A 16,552-nucleotide genomic window follows, 5' to 3' on the forward strand; every position below is an offset into this window, starting at 1 on the left:
AGTGGGAGCTCTGGGGCACCGCCCCCCCCGGGCTCCAGCCTACCCCCTAAAGTCTACACTGCAATGAAACACCCTTAGGCTGAGCTGGGGAGCCCCAGACAGCTGGGGGGGGGGGCTGCCAGGCCAGGTGTCTAATTGCTGTGGACAGAGCCAGGGTGCCCCCGATGTCGGGGGGCAGGGAGGGCGAGGGGAGGCAGAAAGATGGGGCTGATAGGGGGCAGCAGGGGGGGAGTGAAGGGGTTTTTAAAATACCCCCTGCGGGTGGGTGACTTCCGCAGCTAGTCTCCAGGGCAGGCTGGGGAAGCCGGCGAGGGGGGCGGGCGGCTCGGGCGAGGATCCCTGCCGCTGTGCCCGGCTGCGGAAGCGGGACTCCCGGCCGGTGTTACCGGCTCTGCCCCCCGGAGATCTGCAGCCTGCGGGCCCCCCCCGCGCCCCGCCCGGCCCGGGGCTGCCCGCGGCTGCAGTGCGGAGCTTCCGGCTGGGCTGGGCGGGCCGGGGGCGGGCGAGCTGAGCTCAGCTCCCGCCTCCTCCTGGCCGGGCTGCCCAGCGCCGCCGGGATGGAAAGCCGCCCGGCCGGCCGGCGGCGGTGATGGAGCGGCCATGGCCAAGGCCGGCGGCAGCAGCGGCGGCCAGGGGCGGGCGGAGGGCCGGGGCCCCGGGCCGCTGTCCCTGGAGGAGGTGCTGAAGTCCTACGAGCAGCCCCTCAACGAGGAGCAGGCGTGGGCTGTGTGCTACCAGTGCAGCCGGGGGCTGGCGGCGGCCGCGCCGCGCGGGGGGCCGGCGGGCCGGATCCGGGACACGGCCGACATCCTGCTGCACAAGGACGGCGCGGTGACCGCCCGCGGGGAGCACGGCTCGGCCGGTGAGCGCCCTCGGGGCTGGGGGGCGGGCGGGCGGGGGGCTGGGGGTAGTTTCGGGGCCATTGCAGAGGCTGGAGCCGGCTCTGCGGCCCCTCTGATCCCGCCCGCCCCAGAGCCACCCGGAGGGACGGTCCGAGCCAGGCCGGGCTGCCGGGGGAGCCCCCTGCAGAGATCCCGGGGGTGGGGGTCACTGCGGGGCGCCCACGAGCGTCTGCCCGCCTCCCCGCGTCCGGGCAGCTGCTTCTCCTGGGAGCGGCTCGGCAGAGGCTGGCGGTGAATTCCTGGCGGCTGGTCCCCTCTGTCCCCGGCAGCTCGGCCAGCCGCCTGCCGCAGCCCGGCGGGAGGAAAGGCTCCGAGCCTGGAGCCAGGTACAAAGTGCCTCGTGGTGTGTGAACGCTTCCCCTCGGACAGCTGAGACCGCACATGAATTGCAGACCGTGTGTCGATAGGTGTATCTGTAACTGCTAGTTGCCAGCAGCCCTCTGTATAATGCATCTCACAGAGAGCTGGCAGCTGCCCAGGGGGTGCCAGGCCTTGGAGATGTTTGCAGGCATCCCGGGTGCACAGGGCTGTGAGTCAGGGGAACAGACATCCCTGTTCATTCCTCTTGCAATGTACACAGATGACCTTGCACCACAGGGAAGCTGTTATTGACCTTGTCAAATTGTGTCAGGTTTTTCCATTGGAAACCCCTATTCCTCCGGCTTGATAATGCATAAAAAAGTAAGTTAGTTGAGACCCACCATTCTGGTTTGGGAAGTGGTGGGGAGGGTGTGAGAGAGAAGACATTGGGGGAGAATCTGTTGGGCTGTTTATTTTAAAGGTCAAAATGAACAAACCCCTAAGTTTTGGGTGCCTGGGCTCATAGAGGGAAATGATTTTGACCCATATGAAAATAAAGTTATCTGGCCCTAGAAAACATGCTACTTCACAAACAGGCCAGGTCCTGGAGAGTTTCTATCAGGTTTAATCCAGAGACTTATAAGTATTTTGCTCTGCAGACTTTCTAGTTCTTTGGGTTGAAAACTGTCTGTTAGTAAATCTGTGTCTTAAGAAATTTACTGACAAAACCACATTAGCGGAAAGTTAAGATTGGGACAGTAAAGAAGAAAACCAAATAAATTTGTGTTTAAGGGTGAAATAACAATAAATATAATTAATAATGGAAATTATATATATCTGTAGTATCTAGGCAGAAAATGGCAATATTAAGGAAATGCACCGGATGCTGTAGTATCTGAGGACACAATGCTTTACATGAATCACGGTGCTTTTCTCTCAGGGTGTTTTCTCAGCCTTAATATTAAAGGGATATAACACTGCATGGAGAAAACAGAGACACAGTTACTGTGAAGCTACCTTTAGTAAGATATTGATGGGCTGGACACATGACAGTGCATGTGGTGGGGTGTCGAGATAAAGAGATATTTAAAAAATCCAAAATATAGCTAATAATAAAAGACTGGAAGTGCAGATTGGTTAGACTCTTGACTTCCAGTCATTGGTCATCTTAGTCCTGCCCTATGTTTTTTCCCCTCCACTGTCAAGAAGGCTCAGCCCAGGCCCAGCCATGGCATACACTAGCAGCACAAATTCAAAGATTAGGAGATGTCTAAATTACATGTGTAAAACTGAACTTTAAACTTTACTGGATTATCTGTATTCATGAGCCAGGAGGTCACGGCATCTTACAAAGACACATTTCATAACCTTGGTAGTTTTATGGTCTGTAATTGTACTCCAGGCAGTGGAAATCGTTTGCAATGTGGTGAGTATCTTAGCCCAGCACCTGCAGACTAGTATCCCTGTGACATACTAATAATAATGGTAACAATACTTCTACAGCACTTTTCATCTTCAAAGCGCTGAACAAACACGAACGTATAACTTTTCACCTCACTTCTGTCGGGTAGGAAAGTATTAACCTGGTTTTACAGATGGGGAAGCAGGAGAGAGAGGTAAAGGGCCAGATCCTATGAGGCATTGAATCACTGCTGGAGGATGAAGAGCTAGAGACGCTCATCACTTCACATTATCAGCCCCTAAATGCCTCGCCCGAGGCCACACAGCACTCTCACCCTGTGTGAGAGAGAAATCAGATTGTGTAGGGTTAAAAAGCAAACCTCCTGCAGCCCGGGCTGGCTGTGAGATAGTCTCTCTTCTGGAATTATTGAGGCGCACGGCCCTCAGCCTCACTACACCCAATAGCCTCCAAACAGCCACACCTGTCCTGTCATCTGCTGGCTCTTGCACGCTCCAAACTGCTTATTATCAGGGTGATTCAGTGGCATGTAGCTGAGCAATTCCAATTATCATGAAACACCTGTGAGTTCTTCCTCCTCCTGACGCTTACGAGGATAAATCGCCTGAGAGCTCAGCCTACACTAGCTTTCTGTACAAACAGTTATAAACAAATGAATGTGCATTATACAAATGTTACTACGGTGCAGCTCTTTGCCTCTGACACAACATAAACTCAGCGTGCCATACCCAGATCTGTGCTTTTATCTCCGAGCTGAACAAGCAGGAGGCTGGGATATTGACTGAAAACACTTTGCATAACTTCCAAAAACTGGCTGATCCTGTTCTAGGACAAGCACAACTTAAATAAATATGTGCCCGGATACAAAAGGAAGCCACTTTTCAACCCACTGCTGAAAATACGAAGTGATCTGACTTTAGTCTTTGTTCATTAAATCATTAGAATTCTATAGCCTGTGGGCAAAACTGATATCTTCAGTGGGAAGGAGGCCAAGAATTGCATCATTTAATGGTCCCTGAAGGAACAATACTGCTGTGCCATACTATGTGTAGAGACATCTCCGCTCCTGCAGAAAAGCCTCCATCTTTAACATCTTTTCCATGGCTAGTCAGATCTTGTGATTTCTGTCTGCAGCGCCCCTCTCAATACACTGCAATTCATGCAGGGGTCCGCAGGACCTGCTCTGTATGTTTTCATGCATAGTTTGCAAGCTGGAAATGCTTTTTTGTTTGCTTATTATTGAAATCTTTATTGCCTGTTCCCCAGCCAAACTTTTGTAATTCTCTTGATAAGTGTCACTCTGGGCAGCTTTCAAGTTGCCTCCTTGGGTGTTTAATATAAAATGCACTTAAATTGTCAGGAGCAGGGGTACGAGGCTGGAACATTGTCAGGCTTTCTGCGTTCGTTTCAGAGCAGAGTGTTGGCTAAGCAGAATTGGTTTAGGATGACGTCTCTTTGGCTAGGTGGGAATATGGATTTGAGGAGTCCTGAGACTAGGGGGAGCAGTTTTGCCCTTGCTTTCTTGCCTGGGAATGAGCAGCACTGGCCATCTGGTCCCAGATGATTATCTTGTACTATTGGTGTGATAGTGCCATGGGGGGAGCTGAAGGATTTCTACAGCTGTCAGATAGGGTGGGGGGCGGAGGTGGTTATGACAAGGTTTCCCTACTGGATGTGGTTTTCCAGCCCCCTCCCCCGCAACAGTAAATAATGAACTTGTGAAGCTCAGCTGTGTCGCAGCTGGGCCCCCAGATAGCTCCTGCCTAGTGAGCTGTTGCATGTTTTGATGTGCACGAAATCCCCTCTGATGCGATCTGGCTTCAGGGTTTGGCATATCCCAGACTCCACTGAATGCAGCCATTCAACATGGGGATGCAAGGCAGGGGCCCATCCCAGGTCCAGCTTAGGGTAAGCAGGGCATGGTAGGCGCTGAGTAAAACTGCTGAGAACCTCCTAGATGTGCCCACAGGCTGCCAGTTTGTTTCTGCCTTAACACCTTACCAAGACTGCCTCCTGCTTATCAGTGTTTCTGCCTGTAAATGGCCCCTGCTGAAGAGTGTCTCTGGTTAGAGCAAAGCATCATTCTTCTGTAAGTGTCTCCGCTGAGTCTACCAATCCTGGCTTCTCTAAATAACCGGGATTGAATGTTAGTACAAAAGTGTACAAATGCAGGGCGTAAGGTGCTGGCTTGGTGTTTGGAGGGGAAGGGGACTCTTGGTGGAGCTCTGAGTTTCCCATTTTCCCTTGCTTTAAACTCCTCCAAGGCCCTATCGTTAGTTACCATCCTTCTGGGCGAGGACTGGGCCCTGCTTGTAAATGCGGCCAGAGGGAGGAGGGATGCAGCTGAGTTTCAAGAAGTCACCCCTACACTGTCTGATAGTTCTAGCATGTGTCTAGGTGACAAGTGCAGCGGGACTAGTTTGGAGAGACAGTTTGGGCTGCCAGGAACCCCAGCCAAAGACAGAACAAGAGAGAGAAGGGAACTGTCCTAAAAGTGACATTCATTTTGATTATGCACTGTAAGTATAGCCATGTTGGTCCCAGGATATTAGAGGGACAAGGTGGGTGAGGTACCGTAGTATCTTTTATTGGACCAATTTCTGTTGGTGAGAGAGACAAGCTTACTGCACAGCCCTGGGAGCCCGGACTCCTGGGTTCCTCTGCTCCTGGCTTTGCCACTGACTCATGGTGTGATGCTGACGAGTCACTGAACTGCACTGTGGCTCAGTTTCCCCATCTGCAAAACTCACCTATTTATCTCTCAGCGGGGCTGTGACGGTTACATTCATGCTTGTAAAAGTGCTTTTAGAACCTTGGATAAGAGGATCTATACTAAATGCAAAGAAGTGTTACTCTGGGAAGTTTACTGAAGTTATTGGGCCTATGCAGGGGTTATAGAAACCATGCCCTGGATTGCTGCTTAGCTTGTTCTGGTCACAGCAGCTGCTTTGTGTCATTTGTATGCTTTGTGGGTGTTCTGCAAAACTAACTTTGTGTTCATTGTGGGTGAATGTGGAAGGCAGGCAGTGGCCTCATGGAGCAGCCATAAAGGGTATTGCTGGAGGGCATTAAGTTCTTTTTGTATCTCATCTGAGACCAAGGTGGGTGTTGGGGTCTTTACAGAACACACATGCTATCCAGTCTCACATGCACAACTTTGGACTCACATCTCCTTAATCTATAGGCATTTACCTGAGGTGCGGTACTAAGTGGACCTACGGTATAGTAATTCTCCATTTGAGTTTTCCATCCCTTTGCTGGGATTTATCTGGTCCAAGCAGTGCTTGTATTGATAACACTTGGGATTCTTTGAGCAGGCAGCTTTTGGGCCCTCTTGTTTTTGGAGGGGCTAGGAGAAGCTTTACATTCTTTTCAGCTGTTGTGGATTTCTGAAAACCCTCTAGGAGTCCTTAAAGGAATTGTGGACACTGATGTTGTTGCTTTCACAAGCCTTTCATGGAATCTCTCTCTGTCTCTCTGTTATCCTTAATGATTCTGACAAATGACAGTTTTACAATAAATTCCACATCCTCCAACGTGAGGAGTGTGGGGAATAAACAGAAAAAACTGGAAGTGTTAGTTCATAAGCTAAATTATTACTTAGTTGGCATCACAGAAACTTGGTGGGGATAAATCTCTTGGCTGGAATATTGGCATGGAGGGGTACAGCTGGTTCAGGAAGCACAGGCAGGAAAAAAGGGCGGAGGCATTGCACAGCACATCAAGAATATAGACACCTGTTCAGAGGTCCAGAAGGAGGTAAGAGACAGAGAATTTGAAAGCCTCTGGGTGAAGATAAAACGGGAAAAAACCAGGAGTGATGTCCTGGTAGGAGGAGGAGAAGATGGATGAGGCATTTATAGAACAAATAACAGGAAGAGCCAAAACACAAGACCTGGTAGTAATGGGGGAATTTAACTACCCAGACATCTGTTGGAAAGTAATATGGCAAAACACAAAATGTCCTGTAAGTACTTGGAACGTACTGGGGGAACATACAACGTTTTGTTTCAGAAGGTGTAGGATGTAACCAGAGGACAGCAATTTTAGACTTGTTTCTGATTAACAGGAAGGAATTGGTTGGAAATCTGAAGGTTGAAGGCAACTTGAGTGAAAGTGATTATGAAATGGTAGCTTTTACAATAAGGAAAGGAAGGAGTGAGAACAGTAGAATAAGGATAATGGACTTCAGAGAAGCAGATTTAGGGAACTGGTAGCTAAGGTCTCATGGGAAGAAAATCTAAGGGAAAAAGGAGCTCGGGAGAACTGACAGTTTCGCAAAGAGACAATATTACAGATGCTTCAGCAAATTATTCCACTTCAAAGGAAAGATAGGAAGAATAGTAAGAGGCCAGTGTGGCTGTATCAGGAGGTCTTTAATGGAAAATCAGAAAGGAATGCTACAAAAAGTGGAAATCTGGACAAACTGCTAAGGAAGTGTACAAAAGAATAGCCCAGGCATGTAGGGACACAGTCAGAAAAGCTAACGGATAAAATGAGCTACACTTAGCAAGGGATATAAAAGGCAAGAGATTCTATAAATACATTAGAAGCAAGAGAAAGAGGAAGGAAAGTGTAGGTCCTCCACCTAGCGGGGAAGGATAGCTAATAACTGATGACATCAAGAAAGCTGAGGTGTTTAATGCCCGTTTTGTGTGAGTCTTCACTAAAAAGGTAAATTGTGACCAGATACTTAACACAATTAATGTTAACAAAAAAAGGGGAAGGACCACAAGCCAAAATAGGGAAAGAACAAGTTAAAGAATATTTAGATAAGTTAGATGAACTCAAGTTGACAGGGCCTGATGAAATGCACTCTTGGGTACTTAAGGAACTATCTGAAACAATCTCGGAACCATTATCGATTATCTTTGAGAATTCCTGGAGGATAGGTGAGGTTTCAGAGGACTAGAGAAGGGCAAATATAATACCCTTTCTTTAAAAAGGGAAACAAAGAGGACCCAGGGAATTATAGACCGGTCAACCTAACCTCAATACCTGGAAAGATACTGGGGCAAGTTATTAAACAATACGTTTGTAAGTACCTAGAATATAATAGGGTTTTAATGAATAGCCAGCATGGATTTGTCAAGAACAAGTCATGCCAAATCAACCTAATTTTCTTCTTTGGCAGGGTTACTACACTCAAGAAGGAAAAAGCAATTGCACAACTACAAAATGGGGAATAACTGGCTAGACTGTAATATTGCTGAAAAGATCTGGGAATTATAGTGGATCACAAACTGAATATGAGTCGACAACATGATGCAGTTCTAAAAAGGCTAATATTGCTCTGGGGTGTAATAACAGGAGTGTTGTATGTAATACACAAGAGGTAATTGTCCTGCTGTACTCGAGACACTGGTGATGCATCAGCTGGAGTACTGTCTAGTTCTGGGTGACACACTTTGAGACAGATGTGGACAAATTGGAGAGAGTCCAGGGGAGAACCACAAAAATATGATCAAAGGTTTAGAAACTCTGACCTGCGAGAAAAGGTTAAAAAAACGGGGCATGTTTAGTCTTGAGAAAAGAAGACTGAGGGGGGACCTGATAACTGTCTTCAAATATAGTAAGGGCTGTTAGAAAGAGGAAGTGATCAATTGTTCTCCATGTCCCCTGAAGGCAGGACAAGAAGTGATGGGTTTAATCTTCAGCAAGGGAGATTTAAGGTTAGGAAAAACTTTCTAACTACCAGATAGTTACGCTCTGGAACAAGTTACCAAGGGAGGCTGTGGAATCCCTGTCACTGGAGGTTTTTAAGAACAGGTTAGACAAATACCTGCCCAGCATGGTCTAAGTTTACTTGGTCCTGCCTCAGTGCAGGGGACTGGACTTGATGACCTCTTGAGGCCCCTTCCAGCCCTACATTTCTGTGATGTTATGATCCCCTGCTTTTCCCTCATTTACTGTTTAGACAGGAGATTTGTCAAGCTACTTTCCATTTTCTCTTAATGGCAATGTGCTTTACTGCTGAGATAATGTTGTTCTGACTCCTGAGTGTATTGATTGTCTAGAGTGTGAGCAGCTGCAGCGGTGATGCCCTCAGTCTCCTCCTGTCACAGCCTTGCGGTCTGTCCATACTTCTCCGGGGTGCTGTCCTACGACAATCCTTCCAATGCCATGTTTAAACACAATTGTTCCTCTTCTCTGTGTAGCCTGGCACGCCTGAGCAAACCAATCTGCATGCTTCATGCACTCGTGAACGACTCTCCAGTAAGCAAATTAGTGTGTACAGTCCAGTGCTCATGAGAGACCCTACAATAACAAACCAACGAGCACAGCACAAAGCTCTTGAGATTTGTTAGAAGCAAACTGGTATGTGTGCGGCCCAGCATTTGTGAATGTCGCTTCAGTGACAAGGTGCTCGCACGTCCCTCCACTCGTGAGTGGCTCTCACAAACACTCGTGAGTGAAACAGTGTAGGAAGGAGAGAAGCCCCTTAAAGGGAAGAACTCGCATGCTGTCGTGGGTGCTCTTTACTCCTTCTCAGGATTGGTGCTTTGACCCTCCAAGTTTCAGCAGCCACTCCGATTGCCAAGGCTTACTCTGAGCCAGGGGCTCCTTTTTCACTGAGATGAGATCTCTGAATTCTCCACGGGTGAAATTCAGCCCAGGCAGAGAGGTGGCCCAAGCCCGGCACCACCTAAATCCTCTGTGCTCAAATGCGGTTGAGGGGGGCACCCAGTGGAGAATCTCATTCCAAATGAACAAACAGCAATTTCTGTTGAAACCCTCCTGGAGCAGATCTGCAGGGCTCTGCAGAGTCTACTCGCTGTTCTGGACCAGTTCCACACTGCAGCCCCTCCACTGCCTGCCGGCTCTTTCAGAGCCCTGTACAAGGCATTTACCACTGCCCTGCTTGCAGGTGGTGCATTAGTTCTTTCTCTGGAAGTCACTATGTGCGCTATTGACTAGATAAATAGCCCGAGCTCCCTTGTGAACATACGTCTAGTAAAGTGGCTTTGGAGTTGTGGTTATCACAGCAAGTGGAGCTGGAAAGGACCCATTAGGTCACTTTATCCAACCCCCCCAGGCCAGTGCAGAATTGTGACTATAGTGTTTTCATTGGTGCTTTAGCCAGTCTAATTTTAAATGACCCACTTTCCTTGGGAAAAGGATTTCACATGTTCGTAAACCTCACAATTAAACAATGTTGCTGAACTTGGCCTGAATTTCCCTTTAATTGCCCCCCCCCCATTACCTCTAGTTATACCCACTGGGGTGCTTTAGTAATTCCTCTCCCTCTGTGATGCTTACACATAGGGTTTTATCATATTCCCCCTCTCATTTCTATTCTTCATTTAGCCCAGCTAAGCACATTTCATCCCTTTCATCTTTCCTAACAATTAATCCCTCCAGCCTTCTAATACCCTTTGTTGCTCCTCTCCAGATTTCTGCCATTTTGCCAACAACTTTCTGCTGTTTAGAAACCCAGGGTATTTGTACTGTAACCACATCTCACAAAGGCGCCCAAGTCTGATTATCCCCATTTTACTGATGGCACATCTGAGGCACAGAGAGTGCAAATGACTCACCCAACGTCACTCCTCAGGGAAAGAATAAAACCCAGGACTGCCGGTTCATTGGCCCACTCATGAATGTGCCCAGAGTGCTAGTTTTTGCTTTCCCTGCTCTGACATGGTACCTCTCCATGTGCAATCCAAATGAGAATTGGCATTTTAGCATAAACCAGCACAGCCATGCTGCACTCCAAGACCTCATCCAATTTTCTGTCCACTAAGTCTTTTCCCACATTACTGCTTTCCAGTTATCTGCCTCCCATTGAATATCTGTGTGTCGGATTATTCCTCCCAGAATGTATTAGCTGCAACTGCCCCGGTTGAATCTGCTTGTATTTTCTACCCACGTTTCTACCCTCTCTCGGTCCCTTGGGATTATTTCTCTGCTCTTCCTGGTGTTTGTAGCCTTTGCCAGTTTAGTATCATCTGCATAGTTCATTAAATGTGCTGTTTTCCTAAAAAGCTGATCCCGGCTGCATCCAACTTGTGCCCACTCTGCCCTCCAGCCTCAGTACATGGCTGTTTTCATCACCTGTCAGAACCTGCAGGACCAGACCCTGGGACTATGGGGGTGCCAGGCCAGGACACGTCTGCATCACCACCACCAGCTCTGACTGGGTTTCTGCTGGGGGTGTCGGGGGACTCTGTGGAGCTAGACACTGCAGGAAGTACCGCTCAGCAGGGCCTGGGTGGTGGCCCCCCCCACAGCTTGTTGATGGGCCCCTGCTGGTATATAACCCAGGAAGTCATCACGAGGATTCAGAATGGCTGCTTGCTTCCACTCCAGCCCTTGTCTTGCTGCGAATCCCAGACTCTGGTTCCTGACTCCGTCTCAGCCTTGACTCCGCTGCTTGCCTCCTGTCTGCAGCTTCTGACTTCCTGGCGTCCTGACCCCGACTCCGCTACTTGTCTCCTGATCGCAACTTGGTCACTGATCTGTGCACACAGTCTGCTCATGGCCTGGCCCTGCCGTTACCTTTCATCCCGTTGTAATCCACATGGCCGTGGACCATCTTCAAGACAACTAGAATGAACTATTTCAAGTAAAGTTTCCTGAGACCCTGTGACCAATGTTTTATACATGCTCTCAATGTACCACTGCTGCTGCGTGCCGCAAGGGCCTCATCCACCGTGGAAGGAACGCAAGATCAGGACTGAAATTTGTAATGCCTGGAACGATTTGTCTTTCTTAAATCCAAGCTGCTCATTATTTCTGGTGCCGTTATCTTCTAGGCGCTTGGTATTTGGTCCATTGCTTTGCTAGGAACTGTCGTCAGTTATAAGCCTTTGCCCCTTCCCCTCTGGCTCTTGAAAAGGATATTTACCACATTTGCTTTCTTCTACCTGCCGGTACCTGCCTGGTTTGCCATGACTTAATCAATAATAGCCAGTGTTAGGGGAAGTTTATGACAATTTAACATTTTTCCTCTGCAACAGCTTAAGCGTAGGCTTGGAAGGATTAGATTTTTGTTGGTAAATGTCAGTAAACGTCGATTTCAGTGTATACGCACACCAGTAGACAAAACAAATGTCCATGGATGATAATGAGATCAGCAAAGTAAGAAAAATGCTGCTTGAGAACTAATTAGAGTTTGATTTAAGGATATTTCCTGCAACTATGAAAATGTAAATCTGATAAAATAAAAAAAAAGCTTAAAAATAAACATTGACTTTATCCATCAAACTTATAAAAAAAGAAAGAAAAGAAAAAGCCTTCCTAAGAATCAGGAGGAATTAGTGCTTGTTCTGTGCAAAGAGTAACTAAACCCTGACTCTTCATTGGTTTTTGCCGGGGTAGGACCTGTGGAGGTCTCAGTGCAGTGTGTGCAGCGCCCCATACAGGAGGTATTTTCATCCCTTTCCATCTTCTCTTCATTATCATTACGCAACAAGGCAGCTAGCCTGGGGAGTGGAGCATAGGGCTGATACTCAGGAACACTTGAATTACAGACCTGGCTATGACACAGACTCCTCCTATGGGCTTGGCCGAGTCACTTCACCTCACCGTTTCTCAGTTTTCCTATTTGTAGAATGAGAATACTACACATCCAGGTCCCGGGGTGCAGCAGATTATTTAGTTATGGCCCAATTATCATGGGTATTCATTAATTTCGTAACTTGAGACACCTGGGCCCTGACTGTTCAGGGGTGCTGAGAGCACACGATTCCCATTGATGACAGTGGGAGCTGTGAGTGTCCAACAGCTCTGAAAACCAGGCAGATGTCTCATGTTGCGTATCCGAAATTAATGAAATAGTCATAGTGGGCTTTGGAAATGGAAGGTGTTATGGAAGTACCCGCTATTATTATGTTATCATTGAGTGAATCCATACAGTGGGAGGAGTCTGACTGGAAGGAAAAGATTACCCAGACGCTGGGGTGACAAGAACCACAGAAGAACCCATAGGTAGGCACTTGCTAATCAGCTATGATGGGAACAAGCGATAGGGAAAGTTCAGGATAGTTAATGGGTTTTGATGTAATATAGCGCGTGTGAAAGGTTTGTGGAGTTTGTAACATGCAAAGGGCACTGCATGACTCTGGACTGACTGTGGAAGCCTGCTTCTCCAGGAAGCAGGTAATCTGCATTTATATAGTTTATAACGTGCAGATTTCTCTCACTGCAACTAAAACCATTTCCCAGACTGTACAGGGACCATCTACCCCGCTTCCTTGCAGATGAGCATACAGGAAACTGGTCCTAAATAACAGGAAGACAGAGAGTACACTGACAAAAGCTGCAACCATTGAAGTTTTTCCCAGTGTGCCTAGGTGTTTCCACCTGGCATCCAGGTGAGGGCAAGTTGCCGCTGAGATTGTGGGTCTGATCCTGGAATGTCCTGGGTTCTGCCATTTTCTGCCCTGTCACAGTCGCCATGTTAGAGAAGTGACCTCATGGGTTCCTTAATGGCGCTCTAAGAGTAGTTTTTTGGGAGTGGGGGGGAATTGTTTATTATTTATATTGTGTAGGGCCTAGAGCCTCTACCCTATAGTGCCAGGCCCTGTATGAACATAGGACATACCACTTTCCCCGGAGCTGACATTTATTCCACTCGTGAAACAAGGAACAAAGCAGGTGGATGGAATGGAAAGTTTACTGTCTGTAGTAAAGGTGGATGTGAGTCAGCATCTGCTAAAACTACACATTTTCAAATCACCAGGCGTGATAACTTATATCCAAGAGTCTTAAGGGAGCTGGCTGAGAAACTCTCTGAACCACTGATGTTAATTTGTAAATTAACTGGGGAGATTCCAAGGGATTGCAGGACTACCAGTGTAATTCCAATATTTGCAAAGGGTAAAAGGCATGACTTTGGGGCTATAGACGGGTTAGCCTGACGTTGAGCACAGGTAAAATAAGGGAACCGTTAATTCAGGACTCTATCAACACAGAATTAGAGGCTAAAAACACAACGAATGCCAGTAAGCATGGTTTCATGGCGGGTCGGTCTTGTCAGACCTTTTTTTTGACACATTCACAGGTCTGGTTGATGAATGCAGCTGTGTTGACGCAATATACTTATCTTTCTTTAAGGCATTGGATTTAGGATGACATGACATCGTGATGAAAAAAAGGTTGCATTATATGGAATTAACAGGGCACACGTGAGATGGATTAAAACCTGGCTCATTGACAGACCACAGAATGTGGTTGTTTATGAGGAGATAGCAATGAGTGGGGCCATTACTTAACGGGGTCCCCCAGGAGCTGGTTCTGAGTCCAACTCTGTTTAAAATATTTATCAATGATTTAGATGAGGATATAAAATCTCTTCTGGTAAAGTTTGCAGATGACACAAAGATGAGTGTGGTAGTAGATAATGCGGAAGAGAGGTTACCATTACAGAGTGATCTGAATCACCTGGGTAATGGTCACAATCCAACAAAATGCATTTTAATACAGCCAAATGCAAGGTAATATGTCTGGGAACCAAGAATACAGGTTATATTTACAGGATATGTCTTGGACAGCCGTGACTCCGAGAAGGATTGAGTGGTCATCATAGATAATCACCTCAACATGTGCTGGCAGTGCAATGCTGTGGCAAAAAGGGCTAATGTGATTCTTGGATGTATGAAAAGGGGAATATCAAGCAGAAGTGAACTTGCCTTTGTACACAACGTTGGTAAGATTGCTACTAGAATACTGCATCCAGTTCTGGTGTCCATGCTTCAAGAGGGATGTGGAAAATCTGGAGATAGTTCAAGTAAGGGGCACAAAAATGATCCTGGGTTTGGAAAACAAGCCTTATGGTGTGAGGTTTACAGAGCTCAATCTGTTCAGTTTATTGAAGAGACGGTTGTGAGGTGATGTTGGAAAAGAGATCTGAGTGGAGGGGTGTCTTTTCAACCTTGCTGACAAAGAACCAGTGGCTGGGAGTTGAAGTTAGATCTATTTAACCTTGAAATAAGATGCCTTTTCCTAGGTCTGAGAGTAATGAAACATTAGAACAGCTTCCCAGGCGAGTTGGCGAATGCACCATCACTGGCAGTCTTTGATGAGATTAGCTATCTTTCTAGGAGCGTGCTGTCATCCAGTTTCTGAGAAAAATTCTGCAGCCTGTGTATGGAGGAGGTCAGACTAGATGATCATAGAGGTCCCTTCTGGCCTTAGAATCTATCAGTCTGTGGGATCCAAGTGTAAATAACTTACAGACACACAAACTAGCAGAGTTACAAAAGCAAAGCTTCCGGAGTTTGATTTATAACCCAAAACTTGCAACGTTCTGCAGCTGCAGGGAGGAGCACTAACCATGTCTGTTTCTCCCTTCACAGAGCTTCCCCTTACCCTGTCGCCCTCCATGGAAGCACAGGTGCGTTGCTAATGTGATTTTTTTTTTTCGGAAAATTGATTTTTTCATAAATCTCATGTCGTGTGTGTGTGTAGACATGCAGACACACATTCATGGATGTGCACACAGAGACTCGTTTGCCTTTTAAACCCAAATGTAGCTCTGATGACAGCATTAGCATTGGGGGTGGGGCTGGAGATACTCAGACCCTTTCTATACCAGCTGCTTCTTTCAGTGTCCTGGCCTGTGCCCCAGGAGTTGGGGACAGCTGGGCCCTGCAGTCAGGATGTGTGGTGGGGGCTGAGCGAGGAGGAAGCATTGTGCCCTGGGATACTGTACACAGGAAAACTCCATTCAGAAAAGTGTGATGTGGCCATTTGGGGAAATCCTTTGTCACGAGTGCAGGGCTAGCTGCACCCTGGCCCCTCTCTGGTCTTTCGGAGTACTCCTGCTCAGGCATCAAGCCTCATACCTGTCCCCCTCCTGAGGTGGAATAACATGATTCTCTCACTCTGAGACCAGGCCCCGAGCTACATCTCCCATCACCCATCATGCTTACCCAGCAGATCTGGCTGAGTTCAGCACTTGTGATTCCTTCCTGCGGGAATTTGGGACCAGTGTGGAACCTACACTGACCAGCCAGCCTGCTTGACCAAAGTCTTGTTTAATGCTAACAGTAGGAAGAAACCATAACATAAGAGAAAAAGGATTTTAAATCGACAAACAGTCTGCACACGTCTGTCTGTCTTCGAGGCTTACCGTTCCCTGATGGAAGCCTAGGAAAGCCTAACATCTTCAGACACCCCAGCGGGGTTTGTGTGTGTCAGTCTGAACGGCGTCCCAGCAACAACTGCGTGACTTCTGGACAGAGTGCTTTTTTAACTGTTTCAGTCCTTTTTCTGACCTGCTGGCCCCCAGCACTGTGAAAGCGAGCTTTGTAACCGGGCTGGAGTCCGAAGGCAGAACCTTCACAGTTAATAGCTCTGGTGTTGTCTCTTAACCACCCTGAAGCGTTTACTGGGAGCTGGCTTATCTTGAACTATTGCTCCACTTCTGGCTTGTTTCCCCAACAGCCTGCGACTAATGCAAACCAACATCTTCATACAGTGGCCACCCCGACACCCACGGCTCACGCAGCGTTCATCAGCTGTCACAGAGCAGCTCCGTGTCTGTCACACTCTTCTCGGTTGGTGCCAGAACAGTGGGGTGTGGGCCTCTGATGGCGTCTCCTCCTGTGTAACCACATGGCCTGACAGAGAGAGGTGGAGAGCCAGAGACTTGCTGTGTCTATGGCCATTTCGAGTTCGGACTGAGTGCATAGGTCATGATCTGCCCAATCACAGTCGCCAAGAGGCCTTCTAGGGCATTCTCCCGCTCCCCAGGTTGCAGTCACTAGTCCCAAAGCATGGAGGTAGCAGTGTAGGTGCTGTGAACTCTGCAGCCTATCTGCTGCCTGACAGAGAATGGTTCTAGTCCAGCTCCTTTCTGCTGCTGCTAGCCAGCTGGGCAGTGGCTGCTCTCAAACTGCTGCTCCAGGTGTTTCACTTCCTTCCATGCCCCAGCAGCACAGGTGACTAGTGTGTGTGAAAGGGCAGCAGCTCTCCCACTGGCCCG

At 47.9% G+C, this 16,552-nt stretch overlaps 1 protein-coding gene across 1 annotated transcript in view; it reads left to right on the forward strand.

Moving 5' to 3' along the window:
- Nucleotides 1-582: 582 nt before the first annotated feature.
- SPIRE2 (spire type actin nucleation factor 2) overlaps nucleotides 583-16,552 on the forward strand; it is a 36,158-nt gene continuing 20,188 nt past the window's right edge. The window contains exons 1-2 of the mRNA XM_067536701.1: nucleotides 583-862; nucleotides 14,922-14,959. Coding sequence (XP_067392802.1) covers nucleotides 601-862; nucleotides 14,922-14,959 — 300 coding nt within the window. The 5' untranslated portion in view covers nucleotides 583-600. The remainder of the gene's footprint in view (nucleotides 863-14,921; nucleotides 14,960-16,552) is intronic.

This window comes from Emydura macquarii, unplaced genomic scaffold, assembly GCF_026122565.2.
Source record: "Emydura macquarii macquarii isolate MOO-44397 ecotype Brisbane River unplaced genomic scaffold, CSIRO-AGI_Emac_v2 contig_3647, whole genome shotgun sequence".
Lineage (NCBI taxonomy): Eukaryota > Metazoa > Chordata > Testudines > Chelidae > Emydura > Emydura macquarii.